At 37.8% G+C, this 15,325-nt stretch overlaps 1 protein-coding gene and 1 long non-coding RNA gene across 9 annotated transcripts in view; one reads left to right on the forward strand and one right to left on the reverse strand.

The window, feature by feature from the left end:
• LOC147846549 (uncharacterized) overlaps positions 1-15,325 on the reverse strand; it is a 1,651,758-nt gene that overhangs the window by 1,386,237 nt on the left and 250,196 nt on the right. The window lies entirely within an intron of this gene.
• Positions 3,874-15,325, forward strand: part of mtcl1 (microtubule crosslinking factor 1) — a 133,700-nt gene continuing 122,248 nt past the window's right edge. For all 8 annotated transcript variants that reach the window (XM_087241412.1, XM_087241408.1, XM_087241409.1 and 5 more), the window contains exon 1: positions 3,874-4,924. In XM_087241412.1, coding sequence (XP_087097538.1) covers positions 4,205-4,924 — 720 coding nt within the window. In that variant the 5' untranslated portion in view covers positions 3,874-4,204. The remainder of the gene's footprint in view (positions 4,925-15,325) is intronic.

A 15,325-nucleotide genomic window follows, 5' to 3' on the forward strand; every position in this document is an offset into this window, starting at 1 on the left:
AGTGGATGCTGCACACTGATGGTGGCGTGAAGAGACCCCCACCCTCATGATTGTGAAGTCCATACATATAAATGCACACGTTACATTAATTAATAGCAGTACAACAGATATTACCAGTGTTTCATTTTTTCTTATGTACTAATTATTTACTGTAGGTGCAAATGTGATCAATTTTTCCATCATTATACCATCACAATTTTTACTTTATTTAATAATACAAATAATTAGAGAATTATTTGTTGCTCCAAAATATACTTTATTATTATATAGCATTTTTACATAACATTTATGCCCCCTAATTGTCTTAATGTGGACTCCTATTTCAATATTTAATTTGTTTCAGTACATCAGATATTACTAAATACACAAAAAAAAAAGATTTCTGCAAAATTGTTGCAAACAGCTTATATAGGCTGAATTTAAACAAATTCAGTTTACTAATGTTCAACTTTGTTTGTAAAATTCAGCCCAAATAAATAGTTTTTAACCATTTAACATAAAAAAAATGTAAATCCAAGAAATAATCTTTGAATAATTTTTTTCAGTGTATTTTTTTTTTTCATTTTGTGGGTGATCAATTTTCATGAAAATAAAGTTATCCTCACTATTTTTACACATACCCCCCACAGTTTTGTGCTGAAGCATGAGCTATAAATATCCTAGACATGTTTTCTGATGTTCACCTCACGTCGGCTGACAGAACGATGGTGTACGTGTGCAGTGGAAGTGTGTTTACGTTGTTTATCTTGCGATATTCTCATCAGAAATCAGTGTTACTAAACCTCTGCTTATTTTTGAGGGACTAATGTCGGAAATGCTTCTTTATAATTATTACTCTATTTAACTGTTTTAGTTTTCAGACTGAGTGTCTTTTATAACCAATTATATGTTAAAAGTGTTGGACAAAGTGTACTAACCTCATTTGTGCTTGTGCCATGTTGTAATTTTATATATTGGAACGATCCTATTCACCATGTGCTTTTCACTTCATTTTTCTGCAGAATTTAGCATTTATTATGGATGTTGAATACTTTCTGAACCCTGAGATTTGTTTGCTTTGTTTTGTTTCTTATTTTATTCACAGCAAATCCTCCTTGGTTGATTTGTTGTGGTTTAAACTTAATTTTTTGCCTTGTTTTGTTCCTGATTCATATTTGTATTTTAATAGTTTGAAGCTAAATATTTTTATTTTTCCCCCCAGACTAAATGACTGTAATTTCAGAAACATCCTGAGAAAGGTAAACCCAACACACTTTTAACACTCAGTAGAGTTTTTCTGAGTAGCATTTACATGTTGCCTTGGCCTTGGTTTATTCTCTCAGAATTTACTACATTACGATCCTCATTACACTGCAAAACAGAAGAGCTCTTTGTACGAATAATACATTGATAGTAGTTCTTTGGCATGATTAAGGCAGTTTTTGTGTGTATTTATAACTTGTGGCATTCTTAAACTAATGAGGTGCAAATAAAGATCTATATTTATTACACAGATACGTGAAGCCATTCTAATCATTTACATTGTGTTCTTCAGATGAACTGCCTCCATTTCACCGTGTGATGGCGCTGTTGCTCTATAACACGCTTTTTATTTTGTTGTTATTCTTTGCTTTTTTTATTTTTTTTTATTGTTTTCATTGGAAGTTTTTTTTTGCTTTATTATAGTTTTGTATATATTTGACAATATTTTGTCAATCATATTTTAATGTGTTTATACACTCACCGGCCACTTTATTAGGTACACCTGTCCAACTGCTCCTTAATGCTAGTTTCTAATTCGCCAATCACATGGCAGCAACTCAATGCATTTAAGTATATAGACATTGTCAAGACGATCTGCTGCAGTACAAACCGAGCATCAGAATGGGGAAGAAAGGGGATTTAAGTGACTTTGACTGTGGCATGGTTGTTGGTGCTAGACTGGCTGCTCTGAGTATTTCAGAAACTGCTGATCTAGTGGGATTTTCATGCACAACCATCTCTAGGGTTTACAGAGAATGGTCAGAAAAAGAGGAAATATGCAGTGAGCGGCAGTTCTGTGGGTGCAAATGCCTTGTTGATGCCAGAGGTCAGAGGAGAATGGCCAGGCTGGTTCCGGCTGATAGAAAGGAAACAGTAACTCAAATGAGCACTCGCTACAACCGTGGTCTGCAGAAGAGCATCTCTAACCACACAACACATACAACCTTGAGGCAGATGGGCTACAGCAGCAGAAGACCGAGTGCCACTCCTGTCAGCTAAGAACAGGAAACTGAGGCTACAATTCACACAGACTCACCAAAACTGGACAATAGAAGACTGGAGAAACGTTGCCTGGTCTGTTGAGTCTCTATTTCTGCTGCCACATTCAGATAATTAGGTCAGAATTTGGCAACAACACCATGAAAGCATGGATCCATCCTGCTTGTATCAACAGTTCAGGCTGGTGGTGGTGTAATGGTGTGGGGGATATTTTCTTGGCATTGTTGCTGACCATGTCCATCCCTTTATGACCCCAGTGGACCTTCTGATGGCTACTTCCAGCAGGATAACGCGCCATGTCATAAAGCGTGAATCATTTCAGACTGGTTTTTTGAACATGACAATGAGTTCACTGTACTCAAATGGCCTCCACAGTCACCAGAGCTCAATCCAATAGAGCAGCTTTGGGATGTGGTGGAACGGGAGATTCGGATCATGGATGTGCAGCCGACAAATCTGCAGCAACTGTGTGATGCTATCATGTCAATATGGAGCAAAATGTCTGAGGAATATTTCCAGTACCTTGTTGATTCAATGCCGTAAAGGATTAAGGTTGAGGGCAAAAGTGGGTCCATCTCAGTACTAAAGTGGTTGGTGAGTGTATATTTGCTAATGAATAGCTAGTATATGATTTTTTATTTTAGCTTTTCACCTGCATTTTGATTGAGGTATTTAATGGGGATTATAGTTTTATTCTTATAATATTGTATTATTTAGTACAGTGCCCAGTGTAAATTAGGACACTCATTGCAGATTTTTCTTTTAAATGAATGTTTCCTTCATGCTGTAATATTTAGGCATGGACATTCAATTAGTCAGTACCAAAGCCAAAACTGGAACTACTAATCCAACAAAATAACTTAAGATCACTGTGCAAAAATGTGTACACCCCAATTAATGTTATATTAAGATGTAAGAAAGTGTTTTTAATTACATTTTAATAAAGAGGAAGAATCAAGAGTACCATAAAAACAAAATAGGCAAGGCAAGTTTATTTGTATAGCACATTTCATACACAGTGGCAATTCAAAGTGCTTTACATAAACAAGAATAAAAAGGAAAGTATATAAAAAAATAAAAACAAACAATCAAATTATTAAAAACAGATTCAAATGTATTAAAACGGGTTATAAAAGAATAAAAAAAGAAATGTAAAAATAGTAATTTTGTAGTTTGTAATTGCAGTGTATTTGAATTTACGTGTTCTACATTTCAACAGATGTTCGGTGATCAGACTTTTATTTTAATTAATTAACAGTTGAATGATTTTTTTTTGTTTAAATGCGACAAAATTTATTCACTGAAAAATTGATAAAAATTAATTAATTCTGAAGCTGAATATTTATTACAATATTTTTGTAATTCGAGAATTTTATTTTTATCTTTGTATTGAAAATATTCATTATATAAAATATAGTTTGTTTTGATTTTATTTATTTATTTATTTTTATTTATTTTTATTTTTTTGCCTTACACGAGATTAAAAACACGTTTGTTTTTCCGTGTCTATGTAGATAAACGTGTGTGTCTGTTTGTCCACGCGTACGACGCACGCGTGCCTGACGGATCGGTACCGAAGCGCAAGGAGGGGCGTGTTCGATATTTGTGTGTGTAAAACCAGCGCATGCGCTTGACGAGACCCTGGACGCGCACGGGGAACGTCAGACCGCATCGGCTGCAGATTTTTCCCTTCAGCCGTGGGGGAGAGAGAGAGAGAAAGAGGCGGCAGGAGGAGGAGAGGACAGCAGGGAGAGATGGGAGTGCTGTAATCCCGGGGGGAGGAGGGATGGACGGACGGACCGACTCAATGCACAGAAGCGCGGAGATTCACATTTGACACCAAAACACCGCCATCGTCACAATAATCGGAAGCGATGTCTGAGCGCGCGTGAATCACGGGCGCGCGTCTATCTGAAGTGATGAGACAGAAGCGCGCGGCTGGATCCGTCTGTCAGCTTGTATAATGGAGAGCTCCAATGGCTCCGAAACCAAACCGCAGAGCCATCATCCTCAGGTGGAGAAGAAGAGGTTAAACCGCGCGCCGTCCCCTGCCAGACCCGTCCTGAAGGATGTCCACTCGCGGACGGCCAAACCGATCGTGCCAAAATCGCCCAAATTCAACAAGCAGCAAGCGCCGGTGACGCCTCAGAGCCGCGTCCCGAGACGCACCGTCCCGGGCGCGAAGGACAAAACCGCATCAGCACCTGCAAAAAGCAACACCAAGCCCGCCTCAGCGACAAAAAAGCCCGTTAAGGTCACTCAGCATGCAGCATCCGAACCCAAATCGGCCGGAAAGGCTGCGGAGTCCGCCGCTCCGCAGATCACCAAGAGCAAGGGGAGACCTGCCCCCATACGCGTGCCCACCGGACGCGGCGTCTGTCAGACCGACAGCAGCTCGGATTTGTCTGACTGTCCTTCCGAGCCGCTGTCCGACGAGCAGAGGCTGGTCCAGGCCGCCAGCAGCGACGCGGAGTCGGGCAGCGGCTCGGGTTCGAGTGAGCAGGCGGCTGCAGGATCACGGACTGCACCTGCTCCTGCTCCCGTTGCGCGCGCGGACAAACGCAAAGCCGATAATAAAGACGCACAGTTTAAACCCGACGGCAAGGAGATGGAGACGGAGATGGCCCAGGACGAGCTGCTAAGGGAGATCGAAGACCTGCGATCGGAAAATGACTACCTCAAGGTGAGCACACAATCATATACATAAAGTTACTTATTTTATTATCAATACATCAGTGATTCTGCAATGCATGAGTATTTTCAGCAAGATTATTTATTGAATTTATTAAACATTTTTTTTAAGGTAAGTGGTTGCAAACTGTTTATATGGGGTAAATTTAAACAAACAAATGAAGGTGAACGTTGGTAAATTAAATTTGCCAGCCTAAATTAGATTCATAGAAACTGTTTGCAACCAATACCTTATATGTAATAAATCCACTGAATCATATTATTAAGTGGAGTACTACAATACTAGTACATGAAGTGACTACTGTATTATCAGCTGATGCATCAGTGGTTCTGCAATGCATTAGTACTTTCACCCAATGTGTCGCTAAACAAAAGCACTGTGGGGACGGAGGAACTTCCATGAAATTATATAGTGAGTGATTAAAAAATACCTTTTAATGCATGTCATAAAATAACCATTTGTTAAAAGTTATTCCACCAGCTTTCTTAAAGGGATAGTTCACCAAAAAATCAAAATTCACTCTGTTTACTCAGTCTCAAGTGGTTCCAGAACGTAATGAGTTTCTTTATTTTCCTTTATCTAACACAAAACAAGATAATTTGAAGAAAGCTGAAAACCTGTAACCATTGACTTCCAGTGAAGAGTCTTCACACCTAAATAAATCCAGAGAAACTTTTAATTTCTTCATGTTTTCTAAAATATCCCAAGTAAAACGGCATGTTATTATTTCATTTACCATAAAAGACAATAACACTGATAGTCTTTTGTTTAGTGTTTTTTCTCCTGTTATTGTCTGGTGGCCTTTAAATGGATTATCTGCTGAGCTGCTGCTGTAAATCCATGTGACGCTTTGTTTTCGCACGTGATCAACACAATATTTAATGTTTTTAATGAACCCTTCTCATTTATATCATTTGTTCATAAAATATCCATTAATAAACATATTGGTCATAAATTAGCATTTTTCTGTATTTAGTCATTCAAGTTTTTATTTTTCCTCATTTATTTCTGCATTTGAATTGCATTATGAGACATTCATCTTTCTCACAACAACTTTAAACCTTAAAGTTTTAAAAAAAGGGACTTTTGAGAACATTTTTAATAATCATAATATAATAATAATAAACTTTATTTATATAGCCCTTTTCCAACATACATGCAACTCAAAGTGCCTCACAAACAACAACAAAAGCATTAAAATAGACCACAAAAACTTGTCACATATACTGAAATAAAAGCATTCATGTACACAAAATATAAGCATATATCCACATGATCACACACACAATAGTCCTTACATATGCAAGCAAACACCATACATTACATACATAAACCTACAACAAAATAGATAAAAATGCGTACACCTAACAAACTTGTTTAATCATACGCAATTTTAAATAGATGTGTCTTAACACGCTTTTTAAAAACATGAATACTTGGGGATTCTTTCACTTCAAGGGGGAGACAGATCCAAATTTTTGGAGCATAATGGCTTAAAGAAGTGCCGCCAGATCGCATCAGGTTTACAGGATAAAATTCTAAAAGTCCAGTGCTAGTAGAGCGTAGCAAACGGTTTGGATTATATTTTGTTAAACAGTGGGAAATGTAGGAAGGTGTCATGTTGTGTAGTGCTTTATAAGCTAATAAAAGAATCTTAAAATCTGTCCTTTGGTGCACAGGCAACCAGTGTAATTCTATTAATACTGGTGTAATGTGCTCTCGTTTCTTTAATTTCATTAAAACTCTGGCTGCTGCATTTTGTGTCAATTGCAACTTCATTGTAGAACCCTTAGGTAGACCAGTATAGATAGCATTGCAATAATCAAGCCGAGAGAAAATAAAAGCATGAATTAATTTCTTGGCATCATCAAAATAAAGGAAAGAACGAATTTTGGCAACATTTCTTAAATGATAAAAACATGTTTTTGTAACTTGATTAATATGAGATTTAAAATTAAGATCACAATCGAAAATAACACCCAGGTTCTTAAAAGAACACAGTTCTGCTTCAATCCTCTCTCGCTCAGGTTTTATGCCCACAATAAGAATTTCTGTTTTATCTTTATTCAACTTCAAAATATTTGCAGTCATCCATTGTACTATATTGGACATGCAGTTGGACAAATTTTCCAATGCAGCAGTGTCTCTTGGCTCAACAGAAATATATAATTGTATGTAGTTTAAAGTGCTTTATTATCTGGGTTTATGTTGTATAATATGCTACAAAAACCTTGTAGTAAACTGCCAGTGCATTTTCTGTTGTTTCATAGACTTATTTATATTATTGGGATCGAACCTGTGATCTTCCACATAGGTGTCAGTTGCTCTAGCAAGGAGGCTAAAGACCATGGTCTCATAATACACACACTTATTGATGATTCCTACTTGTTTTCCTCGTGATAAAGAGTAGGCAAAATCTGATATGTAGTGGGGGAAAAAAGGAGCTCATCAGACGCTCGATTCGAACTGGGTTCATGATCAACCATGTCAAAACATGTTGTCCTGTGCTTTACTAACTACGCCACTCACGCAACTGTTAGATGCTCTCTTTAGTTATGTTGTCTCTGTCAATCAAGCGTTGATGGGCGGGAATCACTAAACTAGCTCATTCCAACGAGGTGTTTAGGCACCCAGCCTAAATAGACACTACAAAATTTCACACCTTTACATCGGACCATTTCTTTTTTTATTCACTCACAGTGCGATGTTCAGACCCCACTGCGTTAACCGCGTCAGCTAAACTCTTCCACTCTATTTTTAAAATTTGTTATTTATTCCGGAGGACAAACTTGCAAATAACACAGTTTTTCTCCGGTCCACCTCTGATTGGAGCACCTCCAATTTACATTCTGTGAAGTTTCTCTTCTTGCTTGCTTTTGCCATTGCTTTTTCGTTTGGTTTTGCCAAAGTGGAGTCATTACCATATTTATTAGGGGGAGGAGGCAGGGAGGGGTTTAATTCACTTAGCTGGCCAGTGTTATGCTGCGTTCACACCAGACGCGGAACGCGCGTCAAGTGCGAGTGATTTACATGTTAAGTCAATGCAAACGCGCGAATAGACATCCTGCGGCGCGATACGCGCAAATGGCGCGGAGCGAAAGAAGAGAATTGCGCAGTAAGCGCGAATGGTGTGGCGCGAATTGAGCGTTTTACGCGCGAATCACTCAAGTTCGAAAACCTGAACTTCAGCGGACATTCGCGCCTCTTTAACCAATCAGGAGCTTGCTCTTGTTGTGGCGTGATTGTGACGTATCGCCTGTTGTCGGTGTCCCAGGGGAAATCCCCCAGCAGACACCGACAAGAAGTTCATCAAACTGGGCTGGGCTCAGTCAGAAGCACCGCTGAAAACCTCTATCAGCCAGGTTCAGTTTCTGGAGGAGTCTTAAAGAGCTGGATGCACCTCTGAAAGGATGTAGTGGACTAACGGCCCTAAACGTATCGACGCTGTTGATCATCCTTCATAAAGCCCATAAACACTGTTATTTTCTTCATAAAATCCATGTTAGCCCTTTAGCTATGAAGCTAGAGTCACGGGGCAGACAGAAGCCCTGCCCATCACGCGAATCCGCGTCTGTTCTGAAGAGAATTTGACACGCGAATGAAGCGGGGTTTGACGGGCGAATGAAGCGAGTAACCTTAAATGTTCACACTGTAATTTACGCGCGAATAGCGCGATTTATCCGCGTGTTCCGCGTCTGGTGTTAACACAGCATTACACTCACTCCCCTAAACCTCACTCCCATCCGGGACACAGCACCAGTGTAACCCCGCTGGTCCTACACCACCCAACCCGCTCCAAGCTGGGATCAAACCGGCGACCTTCCACATAGGAGTCGGTTGCTCTACCAAGGAGGCTAAAAACCATGGCTTCGAGCATCTGTCGCTAGAGCACCTTAAGAGGTCAGAGGACTGAGGTTTACCTGCACAGCACTTCACTAGCTGGCCTCCGTTACTCTCACGTCCCTAAACCTCACTCCCATCCGGGTCACGGCACCAATATAACCTAGCTGGCCTCTGCTACATAGAGTTTTCAACTGAGATCAGCGTCCCATAATGCAATTCACAACCATAAATGAACGAACAGCACTTGTGAATCACAAAATACAGAAACCGATTTTTTATTTTTTTTTGCAGTGTACATTATCACTTGGTCTTCGAAGAACTATATTAATATGATGTAAATCCCTTATGAAAAGACCTGTACAATAGTGTAGAGACAATGTCAGCTGACACCAAGTAGCTCAAAAAAAAATAAAACCACACAATTCTCAAAGGAGAGCAAGATCTAGATACATTTGTGCTGCGACTGATTCCAGGTCACTTCAGTACAGATGCATCAGAAAGACCCTCAAAACTCCCACTGGAAGCGCATCACAGTCTTGATGGCTAGATGAAAACAGGCCTAATTAGCATAATTCCATAAATGATTTATCTTATTTGTCAGATGCGCCAGAGCTCGGCTGCAGCAGTCACAAACAGGATTTTCATAAGTTTATCTCTCAAGACGGCGTGTTAATCCGCTTTAGTAGCTGTGTGTGTAATGGCTGCGTCCCCTCAGGAGCCGTTCACAAACATGCGTCCCTCCTGACCCTAGTGTTCAGAGCCAGATGTGCACTTCTGTCTTTCTATAGTCAAACCAAAATTTATTCAGACACCATATATACACAGTAGTTTTTGATATTTGTTTACAACAGAGGCTCAATGGAAAGACGGTTGAAGTCAAAATAATTGGCCCTCCTGTGTATTTTTATTTTCTTTTTAAAATATTTCCCAAATGATGTTTAACAGAACTAGGACATTTTCACAGTATGTCTGATAATATTTTTTCTTCTGGAGAAAGTCTTATTTGTTTTATTTTGGCTAGAATAAAAGCAGCTTTTAATTTAGTTTAAATCATCTTAAGGTCAATATTAAGCCCCCTAAAGCAATATTATTTTCTATTGTCTACAGAACAAACCACTGTTATGCAATGACTTGCCTAATTAATTTACAGTTGAAACCAGAAGTTTACACACACTCTAAAAGAAGGAACATAACCATTTAAAAAAAATGTATAATGGTAAATTATACTAAACGTTTACTACTTTAGGTTCGTTAGGATTACCTAAATCATTTACATTTGCTAAATGCCAGAACAATGAGAGAATTTTTATTTATTTATTTCTAGACAGTCAAAAGTTTACATAATTTTTATTTATTTTTTTATTTTATTTTATTTTTTTGCTTTTGCTTTGCTTTTAAACTGTTTAACTTTGGTCATTTGTTTTGGGTATCCTTTCACAAGCTTCTCACAATAGTTTGAAGGAATTTTGGCCCATTCGTCCTGACAGAATTGGTGTAACTGAGGCAGATTTGTAGGCTGTCTTGCTCGCTAAACCTTTTTAACTCTGCCCACAATTTTTCTATAGGATTGAGATCAGGGCTTTGTGATGGCCACTCTAAAACATTCACTCTGTTGTCCTTAAAGCACATTTTAACTAATTTGGCAGTATGCTTAGGGTCATGGTCTGTTTGGAAGACCCATTTGTGGCCAAGTTTTAATTTCCTGGCTGATGTCTTGAGATGTTGCTTCAGTATTTCTACATAATGTTCTTTCTTCATGATGCCGTCTATGCTGTGAAGTGGACCGGTCCCTCCTGCAGCCAAACAGCCCCACAACATGATGCTGCCGCCCCCATACTTCACAGTTGGGATGGTGCTCCTAGGCTTGTAAACTTTCCCCTTTGTCCTCCACATGTAACACTGGTCATTACGGCCAAACAGTTCAATCTCAGTTCCATCAGACCACAGGACATGTCTTTGAAAATTATTCTTTTTCCCAGTGTGATTTAGCAAATTGTAATCTGTTAATTCCGGTTTGTTGATTTTTCCCATGTTGTCACAGAAGGAAGCAGTGTGTTTGAGGTTTTCCTTAAAAACTATTTTACAGTTGTGCCTCCAATTAATGTTTTCAATTAATGTTGTCAATTAGCCAATCAGAAACTTCCAAAACCTTGACAACATCATCTGAGCTTTTTCAGCGGCAGAATAATCTTATTGTATGTAAACTTGACTTTCAAGAAAAGTCATAACAATTTCTCAAAAATATCTCTCATTATTCTGCCATTAAGCATAACAGAAACAACTTTATTAATCCTAACTTACTTAGAGAAAAGGTTTAGTCACATTAACATCTGACTTTTTTAAAATGGTTTTGTGTTTTTTTTATACAGTGTATGTAAACTTCTGGTTTCAACTGTATTTAAGCCTTTAAATGTCACTTTAAGCTGTAAAGAAGTGGCTTGAAAATATCTTGTCAAATATTATGTGGCTGTCATCATGGCAAAGATAAAAGAAATCAATTAGAGATTAGTTATTAAAACCATTCTTCTCAGAAATATGTTAAAAAAAATCTCTCTCAAATATAGACAGCGCCCTCTAGTGGATTTGTGACCTGAATTGTCCAACCAAACGTATCCGAAGTAACATATTTTATGATGTTTTGCAAAAATGTAAGTAGAGGAACATTTTTTCAGTGAACCTGGGCTGTTTTTTTTTCTTGTTAAGAAATGCTACAGCACACGGTATTGTTATTAATTATAGTGAACTAATAAACTATAATGAATACTGTTGTATACTATAGTTTTTAATACAGTAAGTTATGTTGTATTGTTGTATAATATACCCTATAATTGTAGAAAACAACAGTATTGGGTGATTTTTTTATATTACTGTAGTTACTGTTACCATAGCAACAATAGAATTACCACACAGATCAATTACTATAGTTTTGTTGTGTTACCATAGCAACAATAGAATTACCACAGCAGATCAATTACTATAGTTTTATTGTGTTACCATAGCAACAATAGAATTTCCACAGCAGATCAATTACTATAGTTTTGTTGTGCCACCATAGCAACTATAGAATTACTACCACATATCAATGACTATAGTTATTGTGTTGCCATAGCAACTATAGAAAAACTACCACAGATCAATTACTATTGTTGTTGTGCTACCATAGCAACTGTAGAATTACTACCACAGATCAATTACTATAATTTGTTACCATAGCAACTGTATAATTACTACCGCAGACCAATTACTATAGTTTACCATAGCAACTAGAATTTCTACCACATATCAATGACTATAGTTGTTGTGTTACCTTAGAAACGGTAGAATTACTTCCACAGATCAATTGCTATGGTTGTTGTGTTACCATATCAACTATTGCATTACTATCGCAGATCAATTACTAGTTTTGTTGTGTTACCATAGCAACTATAAAATTACTACCGCAGATCAATTACTATAGTTTTGTTGTGTTACCATAACAACTGTAGAATTACTACCACAGATCAATTGCTATAGTTGTTACTAGAGCAACTATAGAATTACTGTCACAGATCAATTACTATAGTTTTGTTCTGTTACCATAGCAACTATAGAATTACTATTGCAGATCAATTACTATAGTTTTGTTGTGTTACCATAGCAACTATAGAATTACGACCATATATCAATTACTATAGTTGTTGTTACCATAGCAACAGTAGAATTACTAAAACAGATCATTTACTATATTTGTTGTGTTACCATAGCAACTCTAGAATTACTACCACAGATCAATTACTAAAGTTTTGTTGTGTTACCATAATAACTATAGAATCACTAACACTGATAAATTTTTATAGTTATTGTGTTACCATAGCAACTATAGAATCAGTATCATAGATCAATTACTATAGTTTTTGTGTTACCATAGCAACTATAGAATCACTATCACAGATCAATTGCTATAGTTGGTGTCACCGTAGCAACTATAAAAGTACTACCACAGATCTATTACTATTTGTTGTTACCATAGCAACTACAGAATTACTACCACAGATCAATTACTATAGTTGTTGTTGTTTTTCAATAGCAACAGTAGAATTACTAACACAGATCAATTGCTATAGTTGTTGTGTTACCATAGCAACTATAGAACCACTAACAAAGATCAAATGCTATATTTATTGTGTTACTATAGCAGCAGTAGAATTATTACCACAGATCAATTGCTATACTTGTGTTATCATAGCAACTATAAAATTACTAACAGATTGATTGCTATGGTTGTTGTTTACCATAACAACAGTAGAATTACTAACATCTGCTATATTTGTTGTGTTACCATAGCAACTATAGAATCACAACAAAAGATTAATTTTAGATATAATATTGTTTGATTATCATCATTATCATCATCATCATCATTATTATTATTATCATTATTATTTTTATTATTATTATTAGATTATTCTACATTAATTCTACATTCTTTTTCATGTAGGCATTTTTATAGCAATTAAACTGTTAATGTGAGAAATATAATAATGTTTGCTTCAACTGTCTGTGTCTGTCTCTCTGTAAGTAATACAGAACCATACATGCAGTATCAATAATTTACCAAATAAACAGTAGTATGTCCATGTTAGAGTGTTAACGTTTGACATTAATCATTTAGTCCACTATAAATCATGTCTGACAGGAACATCCATACAGTGTGTGTCGGGATGCTGCCGCCACATGACTTTGTCCCCAGTATACAGTGAAGGTCATTGTGTTCGGGCTGTTTGTCTCCGTCTGTCTGTCTTTTGCCGTCTTTGTTTGTCTTTCTTTCCCTGGCTTTCTGTCTGTCTTCCTTGACCTTGTTTACTCTGAATCTGCTGAGGCATAGTGCAGTATTTACTGGCAAATGAGCCGTTGCAAATGACAGTCTTTCATTACAGTTCAGGACAGAGCTTTCACTAATGACTACAGTTTCTTTACATTATTTTGTGTGTGTGTAGGGAGGCAGTTCGTTGTTGTTTTCGTAATTTAAGTATAAAAATGTCTCAAAATAAGCTCGAAACTATCAACCTACTGGGAAAAAATGGTTTTCAAGATGATCACAAAAGCCTGTAAATCCGAATTGGTGACAGTTCTAGGCATTACTGATCTTGTAATGACTAAATATAGTATAAACCAGGGGTGGCAAGCCCTGTTCCTGGAGAGCCACCTTCCTGCAGATTTCAGTTGCAACCCATATCAAACACACCTGCCTGTAATTATCATGTGGTGTTTAGGTCCTAATTAAATGGTTCAGGTGTGTTTGACATGGGTAGCAACTAGGGATGTAACGGTATCAGAATTTCACGGTACGATAATACCGCGGTATGAATGTCATGGTACGGTATTCATTGAATCATTTACAGGAAAAACAAAACTACAAAAAATACTACAAAAAAGTGCCAAAAGTGTCAATGACATACAAATTAGCCATCTATCTGTAAACTTTGAAACAGGAACTTCAATTTTAATAACAAAAAAATTATTAAACCATGTAAAAAATAAAGTTTCAATTTAGTATTGTTGAAAACTCATCACATTCAACATTTAATCACTCACTCACTCACTCACTTAGATAGAGATGGGTTTTAAGGAAAATTATCATATAACTATAATCTGGTAAAAGCTGGTATCTCTGGGTATTTACAATGTCCCTGCAACAAAAAAACCCCTCTTATTTGGGATTGAGGTTTCTGGGACAGAGATATGACTTGGCCCAGGTTGACAGTAGTGGGTAACGTTGTGCATTGTCTTTCCCCCACTTGAGAGGACAAGCCATGAGTGAGATAGAGGTCTCTTTGCGGTACAAGTCAATGTCTGCATCAATCTGAACAGTGTGCTGTGTTCTGCAGTCCCCATGACTGCTATTAGTCATATTCCCCAACTTGCAGGCACTAAACATAGGGCTCAACCTGTGCAGTGCACATGCCCTTTTTAGTCTTGGATAGAAAGTGTCCTTCCAAAATGATCAAAAGTGCCCCCGCGACGCGACAGACCCTCCTTCCCGCCCTTCAGTAGGCGCGCGACAACACCGCTCTTGAGTATGCGCGCTCAACCCCCTCTCCCTGCTTTGCAGTACGCGCGCGACAACACCGCTATCAGTACGCACGCGGCGACAACACCCGCTTTAGGTTCGATCATTTCCAGCTCTTTTCATCCCCGCTACTAGGAGCACACTCCATTTCCGCATTACTGGATCTGTAGCGACAACAGACCGCAAAGGATGATGGCCACGCCTGGGCTGATGGGAATTGTAGTTTCCGCTACCTCCCGTTCGCTTCATTCGCCTGAGAAAAATTTTCTCAGAAGACCTATAGTTTTATCGAGTCATGCGACTACGGTAATATCGGAAAAATATACTATTGCTGTATGACTGTATTTACAATACCGTTACATCCCTAGTAGCAACTGAAATCTGCAGGAAGGTGGCTCTCCAGGAACAGGGTTGGCCACCCCTGGTATAGAACAAAACATAGTTCCATTAGTCATTAATGTCTTTCCCACATCCTGGAGAGTTACGGTGTGGAGAAGCCC

This window comes from Danio rerio, chromosome 2 (genome assembly GCF_052040795.2).
Source record: "Danio rerio strain M-AB ecotype USA chromosome 2, GRCz13ab, whole genome shotgun sequence".
In the NCBI taxonomy this organism is placed as follows: domain Eukaryota; kingdom Metazoa; phylum Chordata; class Actinopteri; order Cypriniformes; family Danionidae; genus Danio; species Danio rerio.